The sequence below is a fragment of the Oryctolagus cuniculus genome, chromosome 15 (genome assembly GCF_051225735.1).
Source record: "Oryctolagus cuniculus isolate XC-2025 breed Fujian yellow rabbit chromosome 15, ASM5122573v1, whole genome shotgun sequence".
Taxonomy (NCBI): domain Eukaryota; kingdom Metazoa; phylum Chordata; class Mammalia; order Lagomorpha; family Leporidae; genus Oryctolagus; species Oryctolagus cuniculus.
The window spans coordinates 36,242,837-36,264,024 of NC_142881.1; the positions used below are offsets into that span (position 1 = coordinate 36,242,837).

General features: G+C 41.4%; 2 protein-coding genes across 22 annotated transcripts in view; one reads left to right on the plus strand and one right to left on the minus strand.

Annotated features, from left to right (window-relative positions):
• The window catches only part of NOC3L (NOC3 like DNA replication regulator), a 55,592-nt gene extending 47,392 nt beyond the window's left edge, over positions 1-8,200 (plus strand). For both annotated transcript variants that reach the window (XR_016222121.1, XM_002718388.6), the window contains 4 exons: positions 530-658; positions 990-1,087; positions 3,595-3,679; positions 4,633-8,200. Coding sequence is in view for 1 of the 2 variants with exons in the window: in XM_002718388.6 (XP_002718434.1) it covers positions 530-658; positions 990-1,087; positions 3,595-3,679; positions 4,633-4,761 (441 nt within the window). In the remaining variant the exon portion in view is untranslated. The remainder of the gene's footprint in view (positions 1-529; positions 659-989; positions 1,088-3,594; positions 3,680-4,632) is intronic.
• Positions 7,958-21,188, minus strand: part of PLCE1 (phospholipase C epsilon 1) — a 311,578-nt gene continuing 298,347 nt past the window's right edge. For 16 of the 20 annotated variants that reach the window (XM_051823420.3, XM_051823419.3, XM_051823418.3 and 13 more), the window contains 4 exons: positions 17,172-17,330; positions 15,825-16,043; positions 15,313-15,525; positions 7,958-11,741 (listed from right to left, as the gene is read on the minus strand). In XM_051823420.3, the coding sequence (XP_051679380.3) occupies positions 15,337-15,525; positions 15,825-16,043; positions 17,172-17,330 (567 nt within the window). In that variant the 3' untranslated portion in view covers positions 7,958-11,741; positions 15,313-15,336. The remainder of the gene's footprint in view (positions 11,742-15,312; positions 15,526-15,824; positions 16,044-17,171; positions 17,331-21,188) is intronic. The other 4 variants (XR_016222119.1, XR_016222118.1, XR_016222117.1 and 1 more) reach the window with 1 other exon arrangement.

The window sequence follows — 21,188 nt, forward strand, 5'->3', positions numbered from 1 at the left end:
AGCCAAGAGCTTCCTCAGGGTCTGCCATGGGGGTGCAATGACCAAGCCCTGGGGCCATCTTCCACTGCTTTCCAGGTCATAGCAGTGAACTGGATTTGAAGAGGAGCAGCTGGTACAGGAACCGGCACCCATCTGGGATGCCGGCGCTTAAGGTGGCAGCTTTACCTGCTCCACCACAGCACCGGCCTTAATTCTTTCTTTTTTAAGAAGATGTATTTAATTGAAAGAGGGAGGGAGAGACAGAGGTTTTCTATCTGTTGGTTCATTTCCTAAATGGCTGCAATAGCCGGAGCTGGGCCAGGCCAAAGCCAGAAGCTTCATCCAGTTCTCCCAGAAGGAATCAGGGGCCCAGGCACTTGGGCCATGTTCTGCTGCTTTACCAGGCCATTAGCAGGGAGGTACATCAGAAGTGGAGCAGCCAGGACTTGAACCGGCACCCATTTGAGATTTTGGCATTACAGGTGGTGGCTTAATCCGTTACGCCACAATACCAGCCCCTAATTAACCTTCTTGTTTGTCGTTTTTGCAGACTTTCCCCAAAACAGATCTCTTGCTTGACAATGAATCTCAAGGAAGTGGAGTTTTCCTCCCTGAGCTGGACGAGCCCGAGTACTGTAATGCTCAGAACACTGCTCTCTGGGAATTGCATGCACTGCGGGTAAGAGCAACCTTCTTTTTTTTTTTTTTCCCCTATTTTTTAACCACAAATAGTTATTGCCACAATACCTAAACTTTATTTTTCTGGGCCTGCCTTTTTCCCCTTTTCTTTTTAAAAATTATTACATTAATATGTCTCATTTTTACTTTGCTCTTACTATTCTTTCATCCATTGAGGAAAAATTCAAAGCAGAAAATGGTAACAGTTTTGTGGGGCAAATAAATATGTATGTGTCTGTGTGTGTGTATGGCTTTTTAAAGAAAATTTTCGCCATGATGAATCTTTGTATTGTAAAGTAATGACCTTTGTAAACTGTGCTTGTCCTCTTCAGAGACATTACCATCCCGTAGTGCAGAAATTTGCAGCGCACCTGATTGCTGGAGCACCTGTTGAAGGCTCTGAAGCACTTAGGCCCGAGCTGAGCCGAAGGTAGTGACACCTTTGCTGTATTTCCATTGACTGTGAAAAGTCTGCTTTGTAAAGTAATAGACCATGAAATACAAGGTGCCAGTTGGATATGAACTTACTTCATACTCCTGAATTATTCTAAACAGAAAAACATGCTGTGATTTTGTTAGTTTTGTGTAATCACTTAAAACCTTTCTTTTTAAGTGATATTTGAAAAGTTTCACATATTTACTTTATGTGCAGATAAATCACCAGTCCAAGGGAGCTTCCATTTATGTATTTACTTACTTTCTTAATTTGAATGGTCCTGCTGTGGCAAGAAAGTGAGAAAATAAGGAGAGAGAGAAAAAGAGATGCCTTGGAACACTGGCACCAGAAGGGCACCACTTTCTTTCCTTGGCCTTCCCAGGAGTACTTCCCATCCTACAAAAAGCTTGGATGGATTCTTCCTACATCTACCTTATGTTCTTCCAGATAGGGAAAGGGGTCTTCCTAAAAGAAATATCTTTGTTTTCTTAAAAATTCATTTATTTATTTGAAGAACAGATCAACAGAAGGAGAGGGAGAATAGGATATTCTGTCTGCTGGTTCATTCTCCAAATGCCTGCAATAGCCAGGGCTGGGCCAGGCTGAAGCCAGGAACTGGAAATCCATCCAAGTGTCCCACATGAGTGGCAGGGCAAGTACTTGGGTCATCCTCTACTGCCTTCCCAGGTGTATTAGCAGGAAGTTGGTTCAGAAGTGGGGTAGCTGGGATTTGAACCAGTGCTCCAATATAGTATGCAGACATTAAGAGGTGGCTTAACCCACTGCACCACAGTGCTTGTCCCAAGAAGCTCCTTTTTCCTCAACTTTTTATTTTGACAGTTTTAGAAAGTATGGAAAAGTTGAAAAAAAATTTTCCTCTCCACTCTTCCCCATTTGGGAAATACTTCAATTATTCATAAGAGGGAAGAAATATAAAAATTACAGAAAAAATTTTTAAAGGTTGATTTATTTGAAAGGCAGAGTTACAGAAAAAGGGGGGGGGGAGGGCAGGCAGGAGAAAGAGGTAAAAAATATCTCCCACGTGCTGTTTCACTCCCCTAATGACAGTAATGGCCAGGGCAGAGCCAGGCTGAAGCAGTAGCCTGAAACTGTATCCATGTCTCTCCTACATGGTTGTAGGGGCTCCAGGACTTGGGCCGTCCTCCGCTGCTTTCCCAGGCACATTAACAGGGAGCTGGACTCAGACTGGTACCCACCTGGGATCCAGGCATTGCAGGTGCTAGTTCAACCCACTGTACTACAATGCTGGCCCTATAAAGAACAGAAGTTTATTGCTTACAGCTCTGGAGGCTGCAAAGTTCAAGAACAAGGTGGCCACAACAGTTTTTGTTGTCTGATGGAAGCTGCTCTGTGCTTCCAAGATGGCACCCTGGTGCTCCATCCTCTGGGGGATGAAGCACCTATGACTTCATGTGACAGAAGGTCAAAGGGCAAACAGGACAATACTTTAATCCTCTTTTATAAGGGCCTTAATCCCATTCACAAGGGAGGAGCTCTTATGGCCTAGACACCTGTTAAAACCCTACCTCTTTATACCATCACATTGGCCATGGGTTTTGGAGGGCACATATTCAAACCATAGCACTTTGTAATGCCCACCACTCAGGAGTAACATTGTGCTCTTCGCTGCAGATTTCTCTCTTTTACAAGCCCACTGCTTTTTCAATTCAGAGATCCTAAATCAGTGACCTATGGGCCAGGCTGATAGTTTTTGCCTCTTAGAGTTTGTACAAGGATTGAATTAGTTGCTATCTTTTAAATATTGTAAGAATTTGGTTAAAATTCACATTTATTTCTTCTCTAGATTTGGTGACACTGACTGTATTTTTAGATTTTTAGATGGCAGTGGTCAACTGCTGCCCTTACTAAATGAGTCATGACAGTTTTCCATAAACCCTTTCCTTCACACTTGCCAACTGCCCCCATCCTTACCTTGTCACCTGCCCCTCAGCCTTGTTTTTTGAAAGCAGAGAAAAAGGAGAACAATTCTTTGTCCCTCTTTTTAAGAGAATGGAAACTAACCCCAGATCATTAAGGATTCTTTAGCATGCCCATGGGTATAGATATATTTTCTGTCCTAAATGGCCCCTCCTTATTTTTCATCCAGGCCAGCAGCTGCAATGTTGAGTTGTAGCTGAAGCCCATGCTTCAGTCCTTTGGCTACCGTGACTGAGTCAGGCTTCATTGTGTATTGTTCGTGGGACTGTGGTTGGGTTGGGATTTGATCACACTGAGTCTTCTAGGCCTACATTTCAAAATGTATACGAGGTTTCTCTGAGGTGGGTTTAGTTGGATAGTGTTGACATTATGTGAGAAACTAGGATTTTTTTTTAATAAGTAGGTTGGTTGGTTGGTTTCAAAAGCAGGATAGCGTTACACCTTTTATGGGTTTAAAATATGAGTCATTCTTTGGGTGCAATCTAATTATTTTCAAGTTATACGTGGTAGTATCTCCAAATTTCTTATATTTGTGATTATAGATCTGCTGCTGAACTTTTTGAGACTTACAGCATGGCAACAATGACATTCAATCCTCCTGTTGAATCTTCACACTCCAAAAAGAAGGTATGTAATACTTTTTTTTTTTTTTTGACAGGCAGAGTGGACAGTGAGAGAGAGAGACAGAGAGAAAGGTCTTCCTTTTTCTGTTGGTTCACCCTCCAATGGCCGCCGCGGCCGGCGCGCTGCGGCCGGCGCACCGCGCTGATCCGATGGCAGGAGCCAGGAGCCAGGTGCTTTTCCTGGTCTCCCATGGGGTGCAGGGCCCAAGCACCTGGGCCATCCTCCACTGCACTCCCTGGCCACAGCAGAGAGCTGGCCTGGAAGAGGGGCAACCGGGACAGAATCCGGTGCCCCAACCGGGACTAGAACCCGGTGTGCCGGCGCCGCTAGGCGGAGGATTAGCCTAGTGAGCCGCAGCGCCGGCCCAGTATGTAATACTTTTTACCTTTTAAGAAATTATTTATAAAGATGATTCACTCCCCAAATGCCTACAACAGCTAGAGCTGGGCCAGGCTGAAATCGAGCCTGGAACTCAAGTGGGTGGTGGGGACCCATATACTTGAGCTATCACCTGCAGCCTCTTAGGATGTGCACTAGCAGGAAGCTGGAATTGGAAGTAGAGCTAGAATTCAAACCCAGAGACTCCAGTATGGGATGTGGCAACACATGTAACAACTTAACTGCTGTGCCAAATGCCTACCTCTACTTTTATTTTGAAAAAGAAAAACCAAAATAATAAGTCTCCTAGTAACTCTAACTCCAGCTTGCTTAATTGTTTTATACATAGATTTTTTTCATTGAGGTGTTGATAATAGGATGGATGGTTAGGCTTGGAATTATACAGAGATGGTCATGAGACTTTTATTCAGTACAGGAAATGTTCAAGACTGAGCAAGCATCTGTCATTGTTATGTTTCATGTGTTCATGTCAGCTGTAGCCATTTTTAACTCTGCCTATTAACTGACTTTTGCTTATGGCCAAGAAAACTTCAACTCATACTTTTAATATTTTTCAGGATAAAATTGTACAAGGGGATTCACTTTTAAATGAAGATTTAAATCAGCTAGTCAAAAGACATTGTAATGAAGTTGCTACTCAATCACCCCTGGATTTCACCAAATATTTGAAAACATCGTTACGGTAGTAGAAAGAATGAAGAATCAGTAGACTTTGTTATATATTTGTGTGTGTGTGTGTGTGTGTGTGTGTGTGTGTATGCAGATACGCATCAAGATATGTTGTCTGCTCAGGACCTTTGTATACAAGGAAAACTTCCTAAGAGTGATTAGGAAGAGGACACATTACCCTTTGCATGGCATATGGCTTCACTCTATATTCTGAAAATGTTACTCATTAAGAGAATCAAGCCTTTTTTTCCTGCAGGTATTTGGAAATTTCTTTCTTCATGATGCTGTTTTTTGAAAAATTAATGTACATATTATAGTTAAAAAACACTTTGGATTGATTCATACTGAACTGTAGTTGCTATATAGAAGAGAAAAATCAAGACCATGAAAAGGTTTTTATTTTACCTAGTTAAGCTGCTCTTTATAAGCAAATACTCTTTAAAACTAAATATTTTTATTGCAATATCATAGATGCAAATGAGAAACATTCTAAATTTGAGTGAAAATATATTTATGAAAATTTTTGATAAAAAAAGCTGGAAATTAGTCCCAGGTTCATTATTATTTTTTTTTTAAAGATGTATTTACTTACTTGAAAGACAGAGTTACAGAAGGAGAGACAGTGAGGTCTTCCATCCTCTGGTTCACTTCCCAAATGGCCTCGATAGCCAGAGGTGGGCCTATCTGAAGCTAGAAACCAGAGCTGCTTCTGGGAGTCTCACGTGGATGTTGGGCCATCTTTCACTGCTTTACTAGGCTATTAAGAGGGTTGGATGGGAAGTGGAGCAGCTGGGAAATGAACTAGTGCCCTATGGGATGCCTGTGCTGCAGGTGGAATCTTAACCTTACTATTGCACAGCGCTAGTCCCTGCTCCCCATTAGTTCTTTATAAATGATATACTTCAGCAGGTAGCCTCATTTAGCCTTCATTGTAGCTGCTTTCAAAGAATGTTTAATACAGTTGTAGTCTCTAAAGTTTTTTGCATTTTTAATTGACATGTCCTGGAAGGTAATTGGAAAAATTTCTCCAGGGTGGTAAAAGCAAGTCTAAGACTTTTCTGTATAGATGGTGGTGGTGGTGGTGGGGGCTTCATTTCGTTTTCCCTTTGTATAGGTAAAATGCCTATTGTAGCAGTACTTTATAGCAGCTTTCCAAATATTTTAGGGCTATCCAGTGAAATGCATGTGTCAGTGACTAACTTGTAAGTATTTTCTACTGTTGATAGTTGAATCAAAACATCTGTTTGATTCTTGTGAGAATTTGAAACATTGTACAGGAATCATATAGTAATATGGCCTGTTATTTTGGTCTGAAGCATAGAGCTCTTTTTCTCATGAAGTAAATGAAAGAAAATTCCTTTACTATTCCAGTAGAGTGGTAGGATATCAACTTAACAGTTGATGTCAATCTTTCAGCATAGTCTTGGGTGAATTATTGTTTATTTTGGAAAGGCAGAGAGACAAAAACAGAGAAAGGTACCTTTGATTAGTTCACTCCTGAGATGCCCACAATAGCCAGACTGGGCCAGATTGGAGCTAGAAACAACGAGCTGGTTCTCTCGTGTGGATGGCAGGGACCCAAGTTCTTGAACCAACACTTAATGCTTCCTAAGGTGCACATTAGCAGGAAGTTAGAATCAGAAGTGGAGGGGCCAGCGCTGTGGTGTAGTGGGTAAAGCTGATGCCTATGGTGCCAGTATCCCATATGGGCGCCAGTTCGAGTCCCAGCTGTTCCACTTACAATCCAGCTCTCTGCTATGGCCTGGGAAAGCAATAGAAGATGGTCCAAATCCTTGGGTCCTTGCACCCGTGGAAGAAGCTCCTGGTTCCGGATTGACGCAGTTCCAGCAGTTGCGGCAAGTTGGGGAGTGAACCAGTGGATGGAAGACGTCTCTCTCACTCTCTGTCTCTCCTTCTGTGTAATTCTGACTTTCAAATAAAAATCTTAAAAAAAAAAAATCAGAAGTGGAGCTGGGGAACCAGTGCTGTGACATAGCAGGTTAAGCCACAGTCTGCAGCCTAGGCATCCCCTTTGGGCACTGGTTCAAGTCCTGGCCACTCCACTTCTGATCCAGCTCCCTGCTGTGGCCTGGGAAAGCATTAGAAGATGGCCCAGGTGCTTCGGCCCCTGCGCACATATGGGAGACCTAAATGGAGCTCCTGGCTCAGCATGGCCCAACCGTGGTCTTTGTGACCATTTGGGGAGTGAACCAATGGGTGGAAGATCTCTCCTCTCTTTTTCTCTGCCTCTCTTGCTGTAACTCTGACTTTCAAATAAATAAAAGTTGAGGCCGGCGCCGTGGCTCACTTGGCTAATCCTCCGCCTGCGGTGCTGGCACCCTGAGTTCTAGTCCTGGTTGGGGCACCGGAGTACTAGTTGTGGTTGCTCCTCTTCCAGTCCAGCTCTCTGCTGTGGCCTGGGAGGGCAGTGGAAGATGGCCCAAGTGCTTGGGCCCTCGCACCTGCATGGGAGACCAGGAGGAAGTACCTGGCTCCTGGCTTCGGATTGATGCAGCGCCAGCCATGGCGGCCATTAGGGGAGTGAACCAACAGAAGGAAGACCTTTCTCTCTGTCTCTCTCTCATACTAACTCTGCCTGTCAAAAAAATAAATAAAAAGAAAATAAAGTTGAGCTGGGACTCAAACTTGGGTATTTCAACGTGGAATGTGGGCTTTCCAGGTGGCATTTTAATCACTGCACCAAACACCCACCCCTGTGATTTTTCTAGAAGTATTTTGTGAGGTCAAACTTTATTTTTAAATATTTATTTATTTTAGAAAGTTGGAGACAGAGAGAAATCTTACATCTGCTGATTCATTCCCCAAATAGCCGCAACGACCTGGCCCAGGCCAAAGGCAGAGCTTCTTCCATGTCTCCCACATGGATGCTGGGGCCCAAGCACTTGGGCCATCCTTCACTGCCTTTTCAGGCCATTAGCAGGGAGCTGGATTGGAAGGGGAGCAGCTGGGACTCAAACCGGCACCCATATGGGATGCTTACACTGCAGGCCATAGCTTTAACCTGCTGAGCCACAGTGCTGCTCCCTGAGGTCAGACTTTTTAGGCTTGATTGCTTCATGATGAGAAAGGTATGATTCAGCATGTAAATATTGGCTTACATATAGCCCATCCTTTAGATAGAAAACAAAACCTAGGAGTGTTACTAATTTGTGGGTAACCAAAGGTCTGTCCCCATAAGAGCACAAGTTACCATACCATGTCACAAATCATTTATTTTCCAAACATATACAAATACATTTATACTTCAGCAACAGGAACTGTAGTTTAGATGAAAATTCATTTGTAAAATAGAAATTCATCAGCTATTTTATGCTTGTATTATGTTTCTAATTTCTTGTTACATGTATATTTGCAGAGGGACCATAAAATTATACATCTAATATTTGAATGTCCTGTATGAATTTGATGATGAAATATACTTGTGCATTAACTTTATATGACCTTATGTTGATGAGTTTCTTTTTCAGAACCAATGCCATTATTCATCACATATGTACTTTGCTGAGGTCATACGAAGGTTTACTGTAGTTTTTTTGTGTCTTAACCTAATATTGAGCATTTACCATGAACTTAGCACTATGCTATGCACTTAAAAGTGAATTGGGGTAGTAATGGGCATAAGACAGTTTTAGTCTTTCATGATTTATGCTGAGGCAAATCATTCACACAGCACTTAAAAAAAAAAAGCAGTATTATCTAATCAATATTAGGAATTATTTCAAAGTTCAGATACTTATGTCATCTGATATAGGGATGGTTTCAGAGAATGCTTTTTGACAGGCTTCAGCATAGTCTATTTTGAATCTAAGACATGTATTTCAAAGATACTCATTTCAGGTATTCTTATGTCAAAGTTCTTAGCCACCAGCCAAGAATTGCTTATAGGAAATTTAAATATAGATACGGCAGAAAACACATACATTGTTAACAGAGGATCAAGAAAATGTGTTGACCCAAATCTGAACTCTGTGGAAGAGGTAGTCTCCCTTTTCTGATACCTTTTTGGGGGAACAGGTATGTTCTTTTTCTGGACTCACTGCTGATGTGAGAGAAGCAAATGAAAAGGGATCAGAGACTGCCATCTTGAGAGCACTTGCCGTATAGGATGCCTTTCACTCTGTCAAGTCTAAGATCAAAAACAGTAGTGAGGAAAATCCTAGTCTTGTTTATTAGCATGGAAGCACATCTGTAAGAGCTTTGTGTTTGAGTTTACTTAGTTTTACTGGATCAGAAAGCACCCCCAGTTACTTTGCAGAATTAAGGAAAGCCTGTAGGTAAAGTGGAGAGATGTACAGAGATACTGATAGGGAGGATTTAGGATCTTGATAGGAAGATTGAATTAAAAAGGAAACTCTACAACATCCTTGGGGACATACTTTGATTAATGAGCCTCAGTGTCTCCAGAGCCACTGAGATAGAAGGACTTGACAAAAGCCAAGTTTGGTAAAAAACAAGGCACTTGATCCTCCACTTTTGCTGAGTCTACACTCTGTATTTATCCCCAGCTGGAGGACTGTAAGTAACACATGAAACAAGGACAGCACTTTCTGCTCAGATAATATTGTTATTTGCTATAGTTTATCCCAACTAATCCTAACTTTGTAGCACAACACTCTGGTAATCTTACATCATATTGCAAAACAGCCAATTCTAGATGAGCAAGTGACTGAGAGGAAGTTAAACTGTATTATTTCTCCATGTCACACATTGTCTTTTTAAAGTGGGCAGACTGATAGAATTCATACTTTAATTCTCCTTTCTTTTCACTCTTAGTGAAGCTTATTAAGTACTATAATAAAACAAACTTGGATGTTTATTCTTTTCATTTCAGGTTAAAAGTATGAAGTGGTAGTTGGTACAGTCCTGGTGGCTGTTTTAGATGCATCATAAATGCATTTGGTATACTGATAATGGCTTTGTAATTCAGATAGGCTCTAAAGAAATGTTCATATTTTTGACAGACACTAGGTTGTGCTGGTCAGTTGTAATGTAAAGTAGACCCTCTACTTAAAAACCCAGACTCAAATAGAGTATATGCGTTTACCTCAAAATGTGATGAACTACCAGATTAGGATGCAATATAGGCAGTAGTCTGGGTTCACTCTTGCAAAACAACTTAGTCTCCCATTCAGTCTCAGAGTAGGATTCAGATTTGTGCTGTATCCAAACCAACTACATTAAAGCTTATGGGGGTGAGGTAGGTGGACTAGTGCTTAGAAAGAGTCAAAGCCAAATGAAGAACCTAGAGAGAACAGTCTTCCTTTTCATTTCTTGTTGCCTCTAGAGTAGTAATCCAGTTTCCAACACATGGTAAGGCAAACCATTTGATCTATTATAGAAGTTTGAAAGTGTTTTGAATGCTGCAGCATTGTGCATTTGTTACAGACTATTTCATTTAAAAGAAAGCTTATAGTAGCACTGTATCAAACTGTTATAGTCTGAATTCTGTTGACAAGAAAATGGTGGTGGTTCTGGTGTTAAGGCTTTGACTTACTAAGATCTTTAAATGACATGAAAGCTGTGTGATGTATTTTACCACTGCAATTTTTGGGATATGCAAGAAATATGAGGACTACTTTATTCATTTTTAGAATTCTTAAAAATTTCTGAAAGCAAAAGTTAGGATTTTAGTGTGCTTCATAATTCAAAGAAAAATACCTTGAAATTTAATAGCAATTTAAAGATAGTTTGGGATTTACTTTAGAGGAAAATGTAATTTGTTTCGTACCAAGAAGAATCCTTTACACTGAACTAATAGTTTTGTACAGCAAGGTCTTAAAAAATAATTTACATTAAATGGCAAGTATTGCTTGGATCGATAGCTCTTAAGCAGAAATGAAGCTCTTTTACATGAAACTCAAGCCCATTTCAGATATTCATAACATATATTTTCATTTTAGGAGGGTTGTCTTCAAATAGTGAAGTAGAAAAGTAACACTTCTAACCCATTGAATATCAAGGAAGTTATGTCTAATAAATATATAAGTACAGTGTCAGTACAAACTTTGAAAAATAAATAAGTTTACCTTAAACACCAACTCAAATCTATTTTTCTTTTAAAAAATGGTTAGGTTCCTTGTTAAGACATCACAACTCAGTAGAATATAAATTACACATCATTTTAAATTCATTTTGTGAAAAACAGGAAGGCAATAATCTGTGAATATATAAGCAATAACCGTTTTTAAAAAACTCATGTCTTTTCTATATGTAAAAAATTCTAAAGAAGAGTGCACTATTGTACACAGTATAGGAACTGCATTGACTTAATTTTAATGAATTTTACGTTGTAGGACATATTTACATTTGCAATGCCCGAAAGCTTCCAATTCTCAGCCAAAATGTATGGCTAACACTGGCTCCTTGTCCTCAGTTCTCAGGTTGGAAAACTATGGCTCTTGGGCCACATCCAGCCTGCCAACAGCTTTTGTGTGGCCTTTGAACTAAGAATAGCTTGTACATTGTTAAGTGGTTGAAAAAATTATAAGAAGATATGTGAAATTCATACCAAATTCTAATTTCAGTGTCCATCAGTAAATTTGTTTTACCAGAATCTAACCATGTTCCTTCCTGTACGTACTGTCTGCAGCTGATTTTGTATTACAGTGGTAGAGGTGAGTAGTTGGAACAGAAACCATTTGGTTGCCAACTCTAAAATATCGCGCATCTGGCCCTTTACAGATATAGCTTTGCCGACCCTTGTTCTAATTCAGTTATTGCAAGCTTATGATGGGTTTTCCAACTGCTTACATTTATAAAATGGCAATCCCTTGGGCTTCCTTCCTTCATTGGTCAGTACATTAACTGGTAGTTACCAACTTGTGCCATTCTGCTTGTCTTCAACATGGACCTTACATCGTGTGTGACAGTTTCAGTTCAGAAATAATCAATTTCCAGTTTTAAGTGTAACAGAAATAAGGAAATTATATTTTTTCTGCCATGTTTGTTCTTTAACTTCTTGCTGGGAGAGCTTCACCTGTAATGTAATATACATAGACTAATTAGTATATTGAAAATGAAGCAGAAACTTTTATAGCATAGCAAGTATTCAGAGTTGTTTAACCAACAGAAACCCAGCAGTGGTGACTAGGTTTGGGGGGACAGCTTGTTTGCTAAAAACACAGTGTTAGAACATGATGTTCCTAATGTTGGAACATGAGCTATTTCTGCCCTGGAACACTACATTCTTTAGGAAAAAAATTTTATTATAATGTTAAACTCTTCAACTTGAAGAGAAGGCAGAATTCTTTCAATTCATTGTGCATTCAGATAAGAGTAAGGTGAATATTTACTTCAGATTCTTAGAATTACTGTAACTTCTTAAAGCAGATAGCATGAATTATGTCAAATGAATGATGCCACATGTCTTTTTTCTATAGGAAAGCAGAATTTAGAGGCAGTCATCTAAATTACTACCACCCTTCCCATTCTAAAATACAAGTAATGAAAAATGTTCACTACAGGGGCTGGTGTTACGGTATAGTGGGTTAGTTGCCACCTGTGATGCCAACATCCCATGTGGGCACTAGTTTGAGTCCTGGCTGTGCTACTTCCAATCAGGCTCTCTGATAATGCGCCTAGGAGAGCAACAGAACATGATCCAAGTGATTGATCAGATCCCTTCCACCCATGTAGGAGACCCCAGTGGAGTTCTGGGCTCTTGGCTTCTGCCTGACCCAGCCATGGCTGTTGTGACCATGTGGGGAATGAACCAATGGATGGAAGATTCACTCCTTTTCTGTTCCTCTCTCTGTGTAACTTTGCCTTTCAAATAAATAAATCTCTTTAAAAAAATGTTCACTACAGCATGCATATTAAGACAAATTTCTAGTGGAGTTGTATTTTTTTTTTTTTTTAAACATATGAAAAACAGAGTGACAGGGGAATGGGCAGAGAGAGACTGAGATCTTCAGTTTACTGGTTCGTTCCCTAATTGCCCACAAGGGCTGGGCCAGGCTAAAGCTAGGAGCCTGGAACTCCATCTGGGTTTCCCACATGGATTGGAGGGACCCAAGTACTTTGACCATCATCTGCATCTTTCCCTAGCACATTAGCAGGAAACTGGATTGAAAGTGTAGTAGCCGGGACTCAAATTGGTACTGTGATACGGGATGTGGCAGTCCCAAGTGGCTGATTAACTACCTGTGCCATAACACCCTCTCCTGGAGTTGTAGTCTTAGCCTACTAAAGCAATCGTACAGTATACAAAGGGCTTCTGAAATATAGGGTGGTACATTCACTACCATGAGTGTTAATTTCACTCTATCCTTCAACGAGTTACAATATAGGTGTGATAAGCACCTATACAATTTATTTGCTGCTAAGTTCTGAATATGAAAAACAATATTTAAGTTTTGACTGCTCTCCTTAACATACTCACAAAGCCATTACCATACTTTGTCACTTCCCTAAAAAGGCCTCAAGCTCACTTGACTTTTGGAGGAGGGACTGATTTAGCAACACTGGGACAGTAAACAAAGTCTGGAACTTAAAAAATTGTAATCCCAGATGTAACTCAGCAGAAAAAGGGTGCTGAACTTCCTTGGAGCTTCATTATCTTATTTACACTCAATATTATCTGAGGCTGTGATGGGAATTGTTACTATAGTTGTGAAATTTCTTTCTGATGAGACTACATACAGAATCTCAACAACCTTGATCAGAATAGATGTATATACAGATTCTTTGAAAGGGGAGATTTCCTGTATTTGGCATTGCTTTTTAATTTTTTTAAGGAATACAAATTTCATCAGTACCACTTTAGGAATATAGTTATGCTTTTCACAATACCTGCCTTCTCACCCCTCCTCCCTTTCCCCCCCTCCCTTCTCCATTAAGATTCATTTTCAGTTAACTTTGTATACATAAGATCAACTCTATAATGGTAAAGAGTTAAACAATTTGCACACACATGCACATTTTGAGGCTGTTTAAAATCAAGTTTGGTTCCACCAAGAAGTGTCAGTGAATTCTTTGTGAGCTTGTGTAATTTTGCAGCAAAATATATATTTATTTGAGAGAACATTTCCATCCACTGGTTCACTCCCTCAAATGCCCTTAACGGCTGGGGCTTGGCTAGACCAAAGCTAGGCGCTGTGAACTCACGCCAGGTCTCACCCCAGGTGGATCACAGGAACTTGATTACCTGTTTCCCAGGGTCTTCGTTAAGAGGAAGCTGGAATCAGGAGTGGAGCTGGGACTGAAACTCAGGTCCTTTGATATGGCATCCCAAACCAGTATTTTAAACTGCTAAACCAAACTCCTTCCCCCAATTTTATATGCAAAATCCCTGATTGTGATAGATATATGGTGATACTCTCTATAGTATAATCCTGCCACAGTGCATTCACTATACGATTGGTCTTGTGAATTTTAAATTTTGGAACTACAGTGAAATAGGTACAGTTGGGCTTTAATTCTCCCTTAACTTCATTACAAAATTAAATGATGGGTGAGTGGATTAATGGTTAAGATGCTGGGTCCCACTGCAGATTACCCAGCTGTGGCTACTGGCTCCAACTTCTTGATAATGCAGACCCTGGGAGGCAGTGATAATATCTCAAGTAATTGGGTGTTTGCCACTCACATGGGAGACTTAGATTGAGTTCCAAGCTCCTGGCTTTGGGTCCGGTCAGCACCGGCCATTGTGGTCATCTGGAGGAATAAACCAGCAGATGGGAACTATCTTTGTGTTTATCCATCTCTCCCTCAAACAACGTAAAGACAAATGAAAGAAACAAAAACTCTTAAGTGAAAAGAATAAGCTTATGTTTTATTTCCTAACATGCCTTTTTGTTCAGGTTCCATATAATATGCTTTAAAACAGAACAAATGATACTCTCTGTGAATACCAGACAGTGAGTTCTAGACTGATAAAATAAGGCTTTGAGATACGTTGGTTAAGTTGGCTGCCTTGGGGTCCTTTGCTTAGTTATCTACAAAATAAGGAGGTCTAATATTATAAAAGGTCAAGCTACATATGAGGATACTGCAAAAACTTTGTGGAGAAATGAATTTTCTTTTTTCTTTTTTTTTTTTTCTTTTTGACAGGCAGAGTGGATAGTGAGAGAGACAGAGAGAAAGGTCTTCCTTTGCCCTTGGTTCACCCTCCAATGGCCGGCGAGCTGCGGCCAGCGCACCGCACTGATCTGATGGCAGGAGCCAGGTGCTTCTCCTGGTCTCCCATGGGGTGCAGGGCCCAAGGATTTGGGCCATCCTCCACTGCACTCCCTGAGTTTATTTTGGTGCAAAAAATTTTAAAATCTGTACATTTTTCATGATATGCATATTTCATGAACTTTTTAAAGACCTCATGTGTGCATGAATTTCAAAATATTTTGCCCCTCAGTAAACTTACAGTCTCATTTTCCATGACCTTTTTGCAGGATCCTTGTGTATCTTCAGAGTCCCTTCCATAGTAAAGGTACCAGTCTTACCTGACTTCAGGTGAAACCCTCCTCTTGGACAAGATCAAATGTAGTACTAACTGTGCCTCACAGAGTAATTTAAGTTGAAACCTGTCTCAGAATGGTGCAATGACAGCATACCTGGGTAAAACATGCTGCCCTTGGTCACTGCCGATAATCCATTGTGTCTCCAGGGGACAAACCACACATGGGTTTCTCCTCCTTGTTTTGGATGTTTTCTGAGGCTAAGAGCTGAGAAGGTGATGTGAGTCCTCGAGGCTGTTTAGTTGACTTGGTGAACTTTTTGAGTTCACTGGCAAAAGAAATGCCTTTTCTTTTATCTTCTCGGGAAGCCTGTGGGGAAAAAGAATCTTTCATTGGTACTGGGTTAAACTGAGAGTCCTCAATCCATGTACCATGTCAGAAGGAGCTCTTTCCTCTTCTGCTAAATAGAGCTTTGGAAAGAAAGGCTCTTCTCAGAGGGGAGCACCTGTTTTTTCACCGTGAAAACATAGCCAAATAATTTTCTCCCAGCTAAATTCCTTGACTTTAAGAACTTTCTCCTAGATTTCACTAGCTCTCAAATCTGATTCTGGTGTGGTTATGAATATCAAAAATTTATGAAGAGTGTAAAGTAACTTTTAAAACATTACCTGCACCTGTTCCTTTAGCTTAAGGATGAATTTTCCCGCACCTTTCCACTTGCTTTGGGCTTGAAACACACACTCCTGATCCAAAAGGACTCGCTGAGAGGGCTTTGGGGTAGAAGACTTCTTGGTGCCAGTGTCTTTCACCACCTCTTCCAGAAGCACGTAGTCACTTGGGTTGGGATTGCTCAGGATGCTGTAGGAATATTTGGCTTTGCACAAGGTCTGAAAGATAAGTTAAAGTCAACTGCATAAAGAAAGACACAGTACCTCCAATATTTGCATTCATTCTAAATGAAACTTTATGGTTGAAAAATGCAGACTTACAGATGGAAGGGATCTTCCAAAGCAGATCACCAAACTCCTCATTTCACATTAGTGTAGTTACAACTTTTAAGATACTTTACCACATTACCTTACTAAACTTCCCAATAGTCTGTGACTTAGGTGGTATTATCCCTATTTTGAGATGAAGAAGCTTAACCTTTTAGAAGGTAAGTAGATTCCAGATTATGCACAACTGATAACATAACAAAGACTTGAACCTGATATTCTTCACAACGAAATGCTGATAGGAAGATCATTACAATCACCAAGGAGCAGACTCCTGCCTCTGGAAGCTATTCTGTCGCACAGGCTGCCTCCTTGTCACAGTCTTGTATTCTGAAGGAATTTCAGAAGTCACTTGGTCTCCTTTTTCATTTAGTACAAGAGTATCTTTGATTTATGATGTGTTGGAGCCAACTGGAATAGGCTAGTGAATTTGGACAGGAGTTGTTTCTACAACAGAAATAAGTTAGGGAGGTTTTTTCTTTTAAAGGGAGCTAGACTAAGGCACAGACCCAAGGTCTTGTTCAGGATCTCATAGTAAGATGCAGAGCTGTAGTTTGAACCTGGATCAATTTGATGTGGGTCTGTGCTCTTAACCATTATTATGCTGTATCATTTCTCAGGCAAGTGCTTAGTAAATGCAAACCACAACAGGCTATGAGGGAAGTACACAGTTCTCTGAACCTGTGTGGACAAAGAAACATGATCTAGAGGAAGGGAGTGGCCTTCTGCTTGTCTTCTGTAGGGTCCTTAAGAGATGGTCAGGCATCTTTGGGACAAGGGAATGATCACTGCAGCCTCGCTTCCTAGATCTGGTATCATCAGTGCCTGATAGAGATCCAAACTCCTGGTAGATACCAGTTCACTGTTGAAGGAATGAACCAATAGCTTCCAGCCTTCGGAGCGCTCTCTTCCTTTCCCCCCATTGCTCTAGAACTTGATTCATAAATTGAGCTGTTGACAACTAATTCTAACAACTGATGCCAAGGAAAGGACTGAGGTGGGGAAGGAAGGGGCTGTCACCTGCTGAATGACGTCCTGTGCAGTGCTGACACGGGGTGCCTTGATGACTGTCCGTGGCTGCTCTGGGGAAACGTCATGCACCTGGACAAAGAAGCTCTCTTCCTCTGAGCTCAAGATCACCTCTCTGTCATCTTGAACAATGGTTTTCTCTTCTGGGATCTTTGTTGAAAGGAGAAAAAAGTATGAGTAATTGGTAGAGAAAAATCTAGCAAAAACAGAGCTGTTACTTAGGAATGTGGAAACAGTTCTTAGTTCTATATCTTGTATACTTTGTTTCATAAACTAGTCTAAAAGAAGACACCTGTCTTTGGAGAGGAAGAAATGTATTTCTCCTGATATTGACAAACCCACAAGGTCTGACCCACAGTAAGCCTGTTCACCTCCTATTAGCTATGGATTTGGAGAGTCCAAAAGAACACAGTGAAGTTCATTTAAGAGAATCCCACCCATTTCCATGTAGCTTGTGAGCACAGAAGAAATGCTGGACATCTGAAATGTGAAACAAGTGAAATTGTCAGCCAAGCTGAAGGAAGCAAAACCCACAGTACAAAGGCTGAAATTGGCTGGAGGCAAGCTGCATTGAATACAAGTATCAGCAAAATTTTCAAGCAGCATAGAAGTATATCAATAAAACAAACTTGTCCCCTACTCTTTTTTTCTCCTTTTTATCTCCACCTCATTCTCCACACAAAAAAACCTCTGATGTTAGGATATGTCCTGAATTTAGCCAGGGGTATTTATCTCCACCTAATTCTCCACACAAAAAGCCCTCTGTTGTTAGGATATGTCCTTCTGAATTTAAGCCAGGGGTATACAAGGTTATTTTTGTCTGAATAAATATTTTATATACACAATAAACCCCTGCGATGCTATGAATTGAGATATATGATTGTAAGGTGGCTCCTGTTCTTTATCCCCATTGTCAGATGAGGGTAGCTTAAAGTTCTCTTTAGAAGGGGGACTTAAGAGGGTAGGAGTGTCAAGGCAAGTAAATGGTAGGCAAACCCATCCAGAAATGAGGACTTGCCAGAAACTCCTGTCCGCAGAATTCTAACCTATTCTCCCATCCAAGCTACTGAAATGGTGCAAACTAAGCAGAGAAAGCCAGGAATCTAACTAACCTGGAACTTCAACCAGCCACATGACCCAGAAGGGTCTCCACTGATATTTAAATAAAAGAAAAAAACTGCATCTAGGTGGCACCAAACTAACAAGAACTGGCTTCTGGAGCTTGCCCCTCATCTGCTTATACCTGTCCCAATCATTTCCTTAACCTTCCAACCATTTTGTGTTAAGAGTTTGCAAGACTCAGTTGTTTGGCCCACCTACTAGATAGTGGTGAGAGGGGAGAAGAGTTATAAAATGAGACTGTACTCTCCTACTTAATACTCTTCTACAATTTGGTTTTTCTCCCCCATTTAAAGGAGTGTGCTCTTTGGGGACAGGGCTGTAGTGTTGTGGGTTAAACTACCTGCAATTCCAGCATCCCATATGGACGCCGGTTCAAGTCCTGGCTGCTGCACTTCGGATCCATCCCCCTGCTAACACCTGGGAAGGCAGTGAAAGATGGCCCAAGTCCTTGGGCCCCTGCACCCACCTGGGAGACCTAGATGAAGCTCCTGGCTTTGGCCTGCTAATGCACCTGGGAAAGCAGTGAAAGACGGCCCAAGTCTTGGGCCCCTGTACCCACGTGGGAGACCTAGATGAAGCTCCTGGCTCCTGACTTCAGCCTGGCTACTGAACCAGCAGATGGAAGACTTCTCTCTGCTTCTCTTCCCTCTCTCTCTTTAAAATAAAGTTTTAAAAAAGTGTGCTCTTTATTTCATGTCCATTTGCAGGGATCTTAGTGCATAATAGGATATGGCTGCATAATATGTCATTGCATTGATCATAATTAGCCAAATTGGGAGTAACCAAAAACCAGGTAGAAATTAAAAAAGGTTCTCTAAGTTATCACATAAAATGTTCCAACAACAATGCACTAAGCATTACTTTTAAGAGATCAACTTGGAGCCTCATTCAGAACATTTTCACTTTCTGGGTTTCATCCATGTTAGAAGCCGCAGGTTTGTGAACAGATGATAAAACCAGGAGAGGGGTTCCAAGATGGCAGGAAAGCAATAGATCGGTCTGATTTAGGCAGGCGAAATTAATATTAAAAAAAGTGGAGAAAGTACACTTTCAAGGGAAACTACAGGGGGAGGTCCTGGGAAAGCAGTGGAAATGCCCTGGACCCATATGGGATGTACAGTTGGAACAAGAAGCAATGAAACAACAAAGAACCCAGCAGCTTAGATCTGGGGGAAAAAAGCACCTGCCCTGGCAAACCAGGTGAGATTGGACTACACCGGCCTGTGCTGCTGTTGATAGAACTGGAAGGAGAGTTGCATGAACTGCACTATTTTTGAGTCTGGCCTGGATCCCGCAGGGCACCAGGGCAACTACTCAACCTGCGGTGGAGGGGTGGGGGAGCAGGAAGTCTCTCGCTCCCCCCTTTCCCCTACAACAGTGCCCTGCAGCCAGTGGTGGGAGGGTTGGCGCCATTTTTGGATATAAGGAGGTAGCAGCTGCTCCAGCTCTTGCGTGTGCACCCAGCAACTATCAGGGCCACCCTACACCCAATCAGGAAGGGTAACCACAGCAGTTCAAGAGCAACTAATGACACTATCCACTGTGTGAGCTGCAACCACTCGGCAATGGGTGTGGAGGGGGAGCCATCCCTACAAAGGGAAGTGCCACCTGCAGGACTCCTTTGTACCAGTTGTGAAGTGAGTGGTGCTGTGGCTGATGGGTATTGTGCACATCTGTGACCCAGGGATCATACCAGAGAGAAAAACCTGTGTTCCCCACAGACTTTGAATCTGGTTGGGAGGACTGGACTCTATCCAGCGGGCTGGAACACACACGGACAGTGGCTCTGGGAACACCTCAGGCTCTGTGGACGGGGCAAGCTAATAGGGTGGAGGCACCCCACCTCTACGCCTTGTTCCTGAGAGCCCTGGGTACTGAGACTTGAGAATACACTGAGAGGAGGTAGCATTTACTTGGTTTCCAGGCAATCACAGTGTGCTGCTGCACACTCTCAGAGATACTTGGTTGCTTAGAGCAGCTTATAGCACAGGGAACTGTGCTCACAGGAAGGACTGTGTGGCTCATGTGTGCATTCATATGGCAGTGCAGATGAGTGTTGAACACTGGGGACTAACACCTGGGTATTCCTCAGATTGGAGGAGAAGGGAAAGAGTGGTCCCACCAACAGAGGTGACAATTCCTCTCCATCCAGTTACCAGAGAGTTACCACACACAACTTGGGTGTTATCCTGGATACTTGCCCCATCCTGGAGCATTGACCAGAGCTCCCTGGCCACACCCATCACACACCTCTTGGTATCCATGGAAAGTGTAGACATCCCATTAAGCCACGGAAGCATAGCTCTAAGCCAACAGAGGAGGAAAAAAAAAAACAACTCTACAAATGCCTCAAAATAAATGCATAAACTCATTGAACAACAATAAGGAAGACAATATTTCAATATTAGAATGTGAACATTAAGAGATTGAGGATATATTGGAAATGGAATTCAAAAAATTAATCAGGATTACTCAAAAGCAATCAGAAGCAAATCTGTAACCTAAAGAAAATCATATATGATATGAATGAAAAATTTTCCCATGAAATTGAGATTTTTAAAGGGAAATCAAAATGAAATACTAGAAATGGAAAATCCAATAGAACAAATAAGTACAGTGGAAAGCCTTAACAACAGAGTTGGTGAGGGAGAAGAAAAAATATCTGAGCTAGAAGACGAATCTCTGGAAATTTTACAGTCAGAGCACTCCCCCCCCCAAAAAAAAAAAAAAGAAATTAGAAAACTTAAAAACGGTGTTGGAGATCTATGAGATAACTATCAAATGACCCAACCTATGGGTCTTAGTGCCTGAAGGTATGGAAAGAGAGAAGGGACTAGAAGGCCTATTTAGTGAAGTGATTACAGAAAACTTGCCTAATTTGAGAAA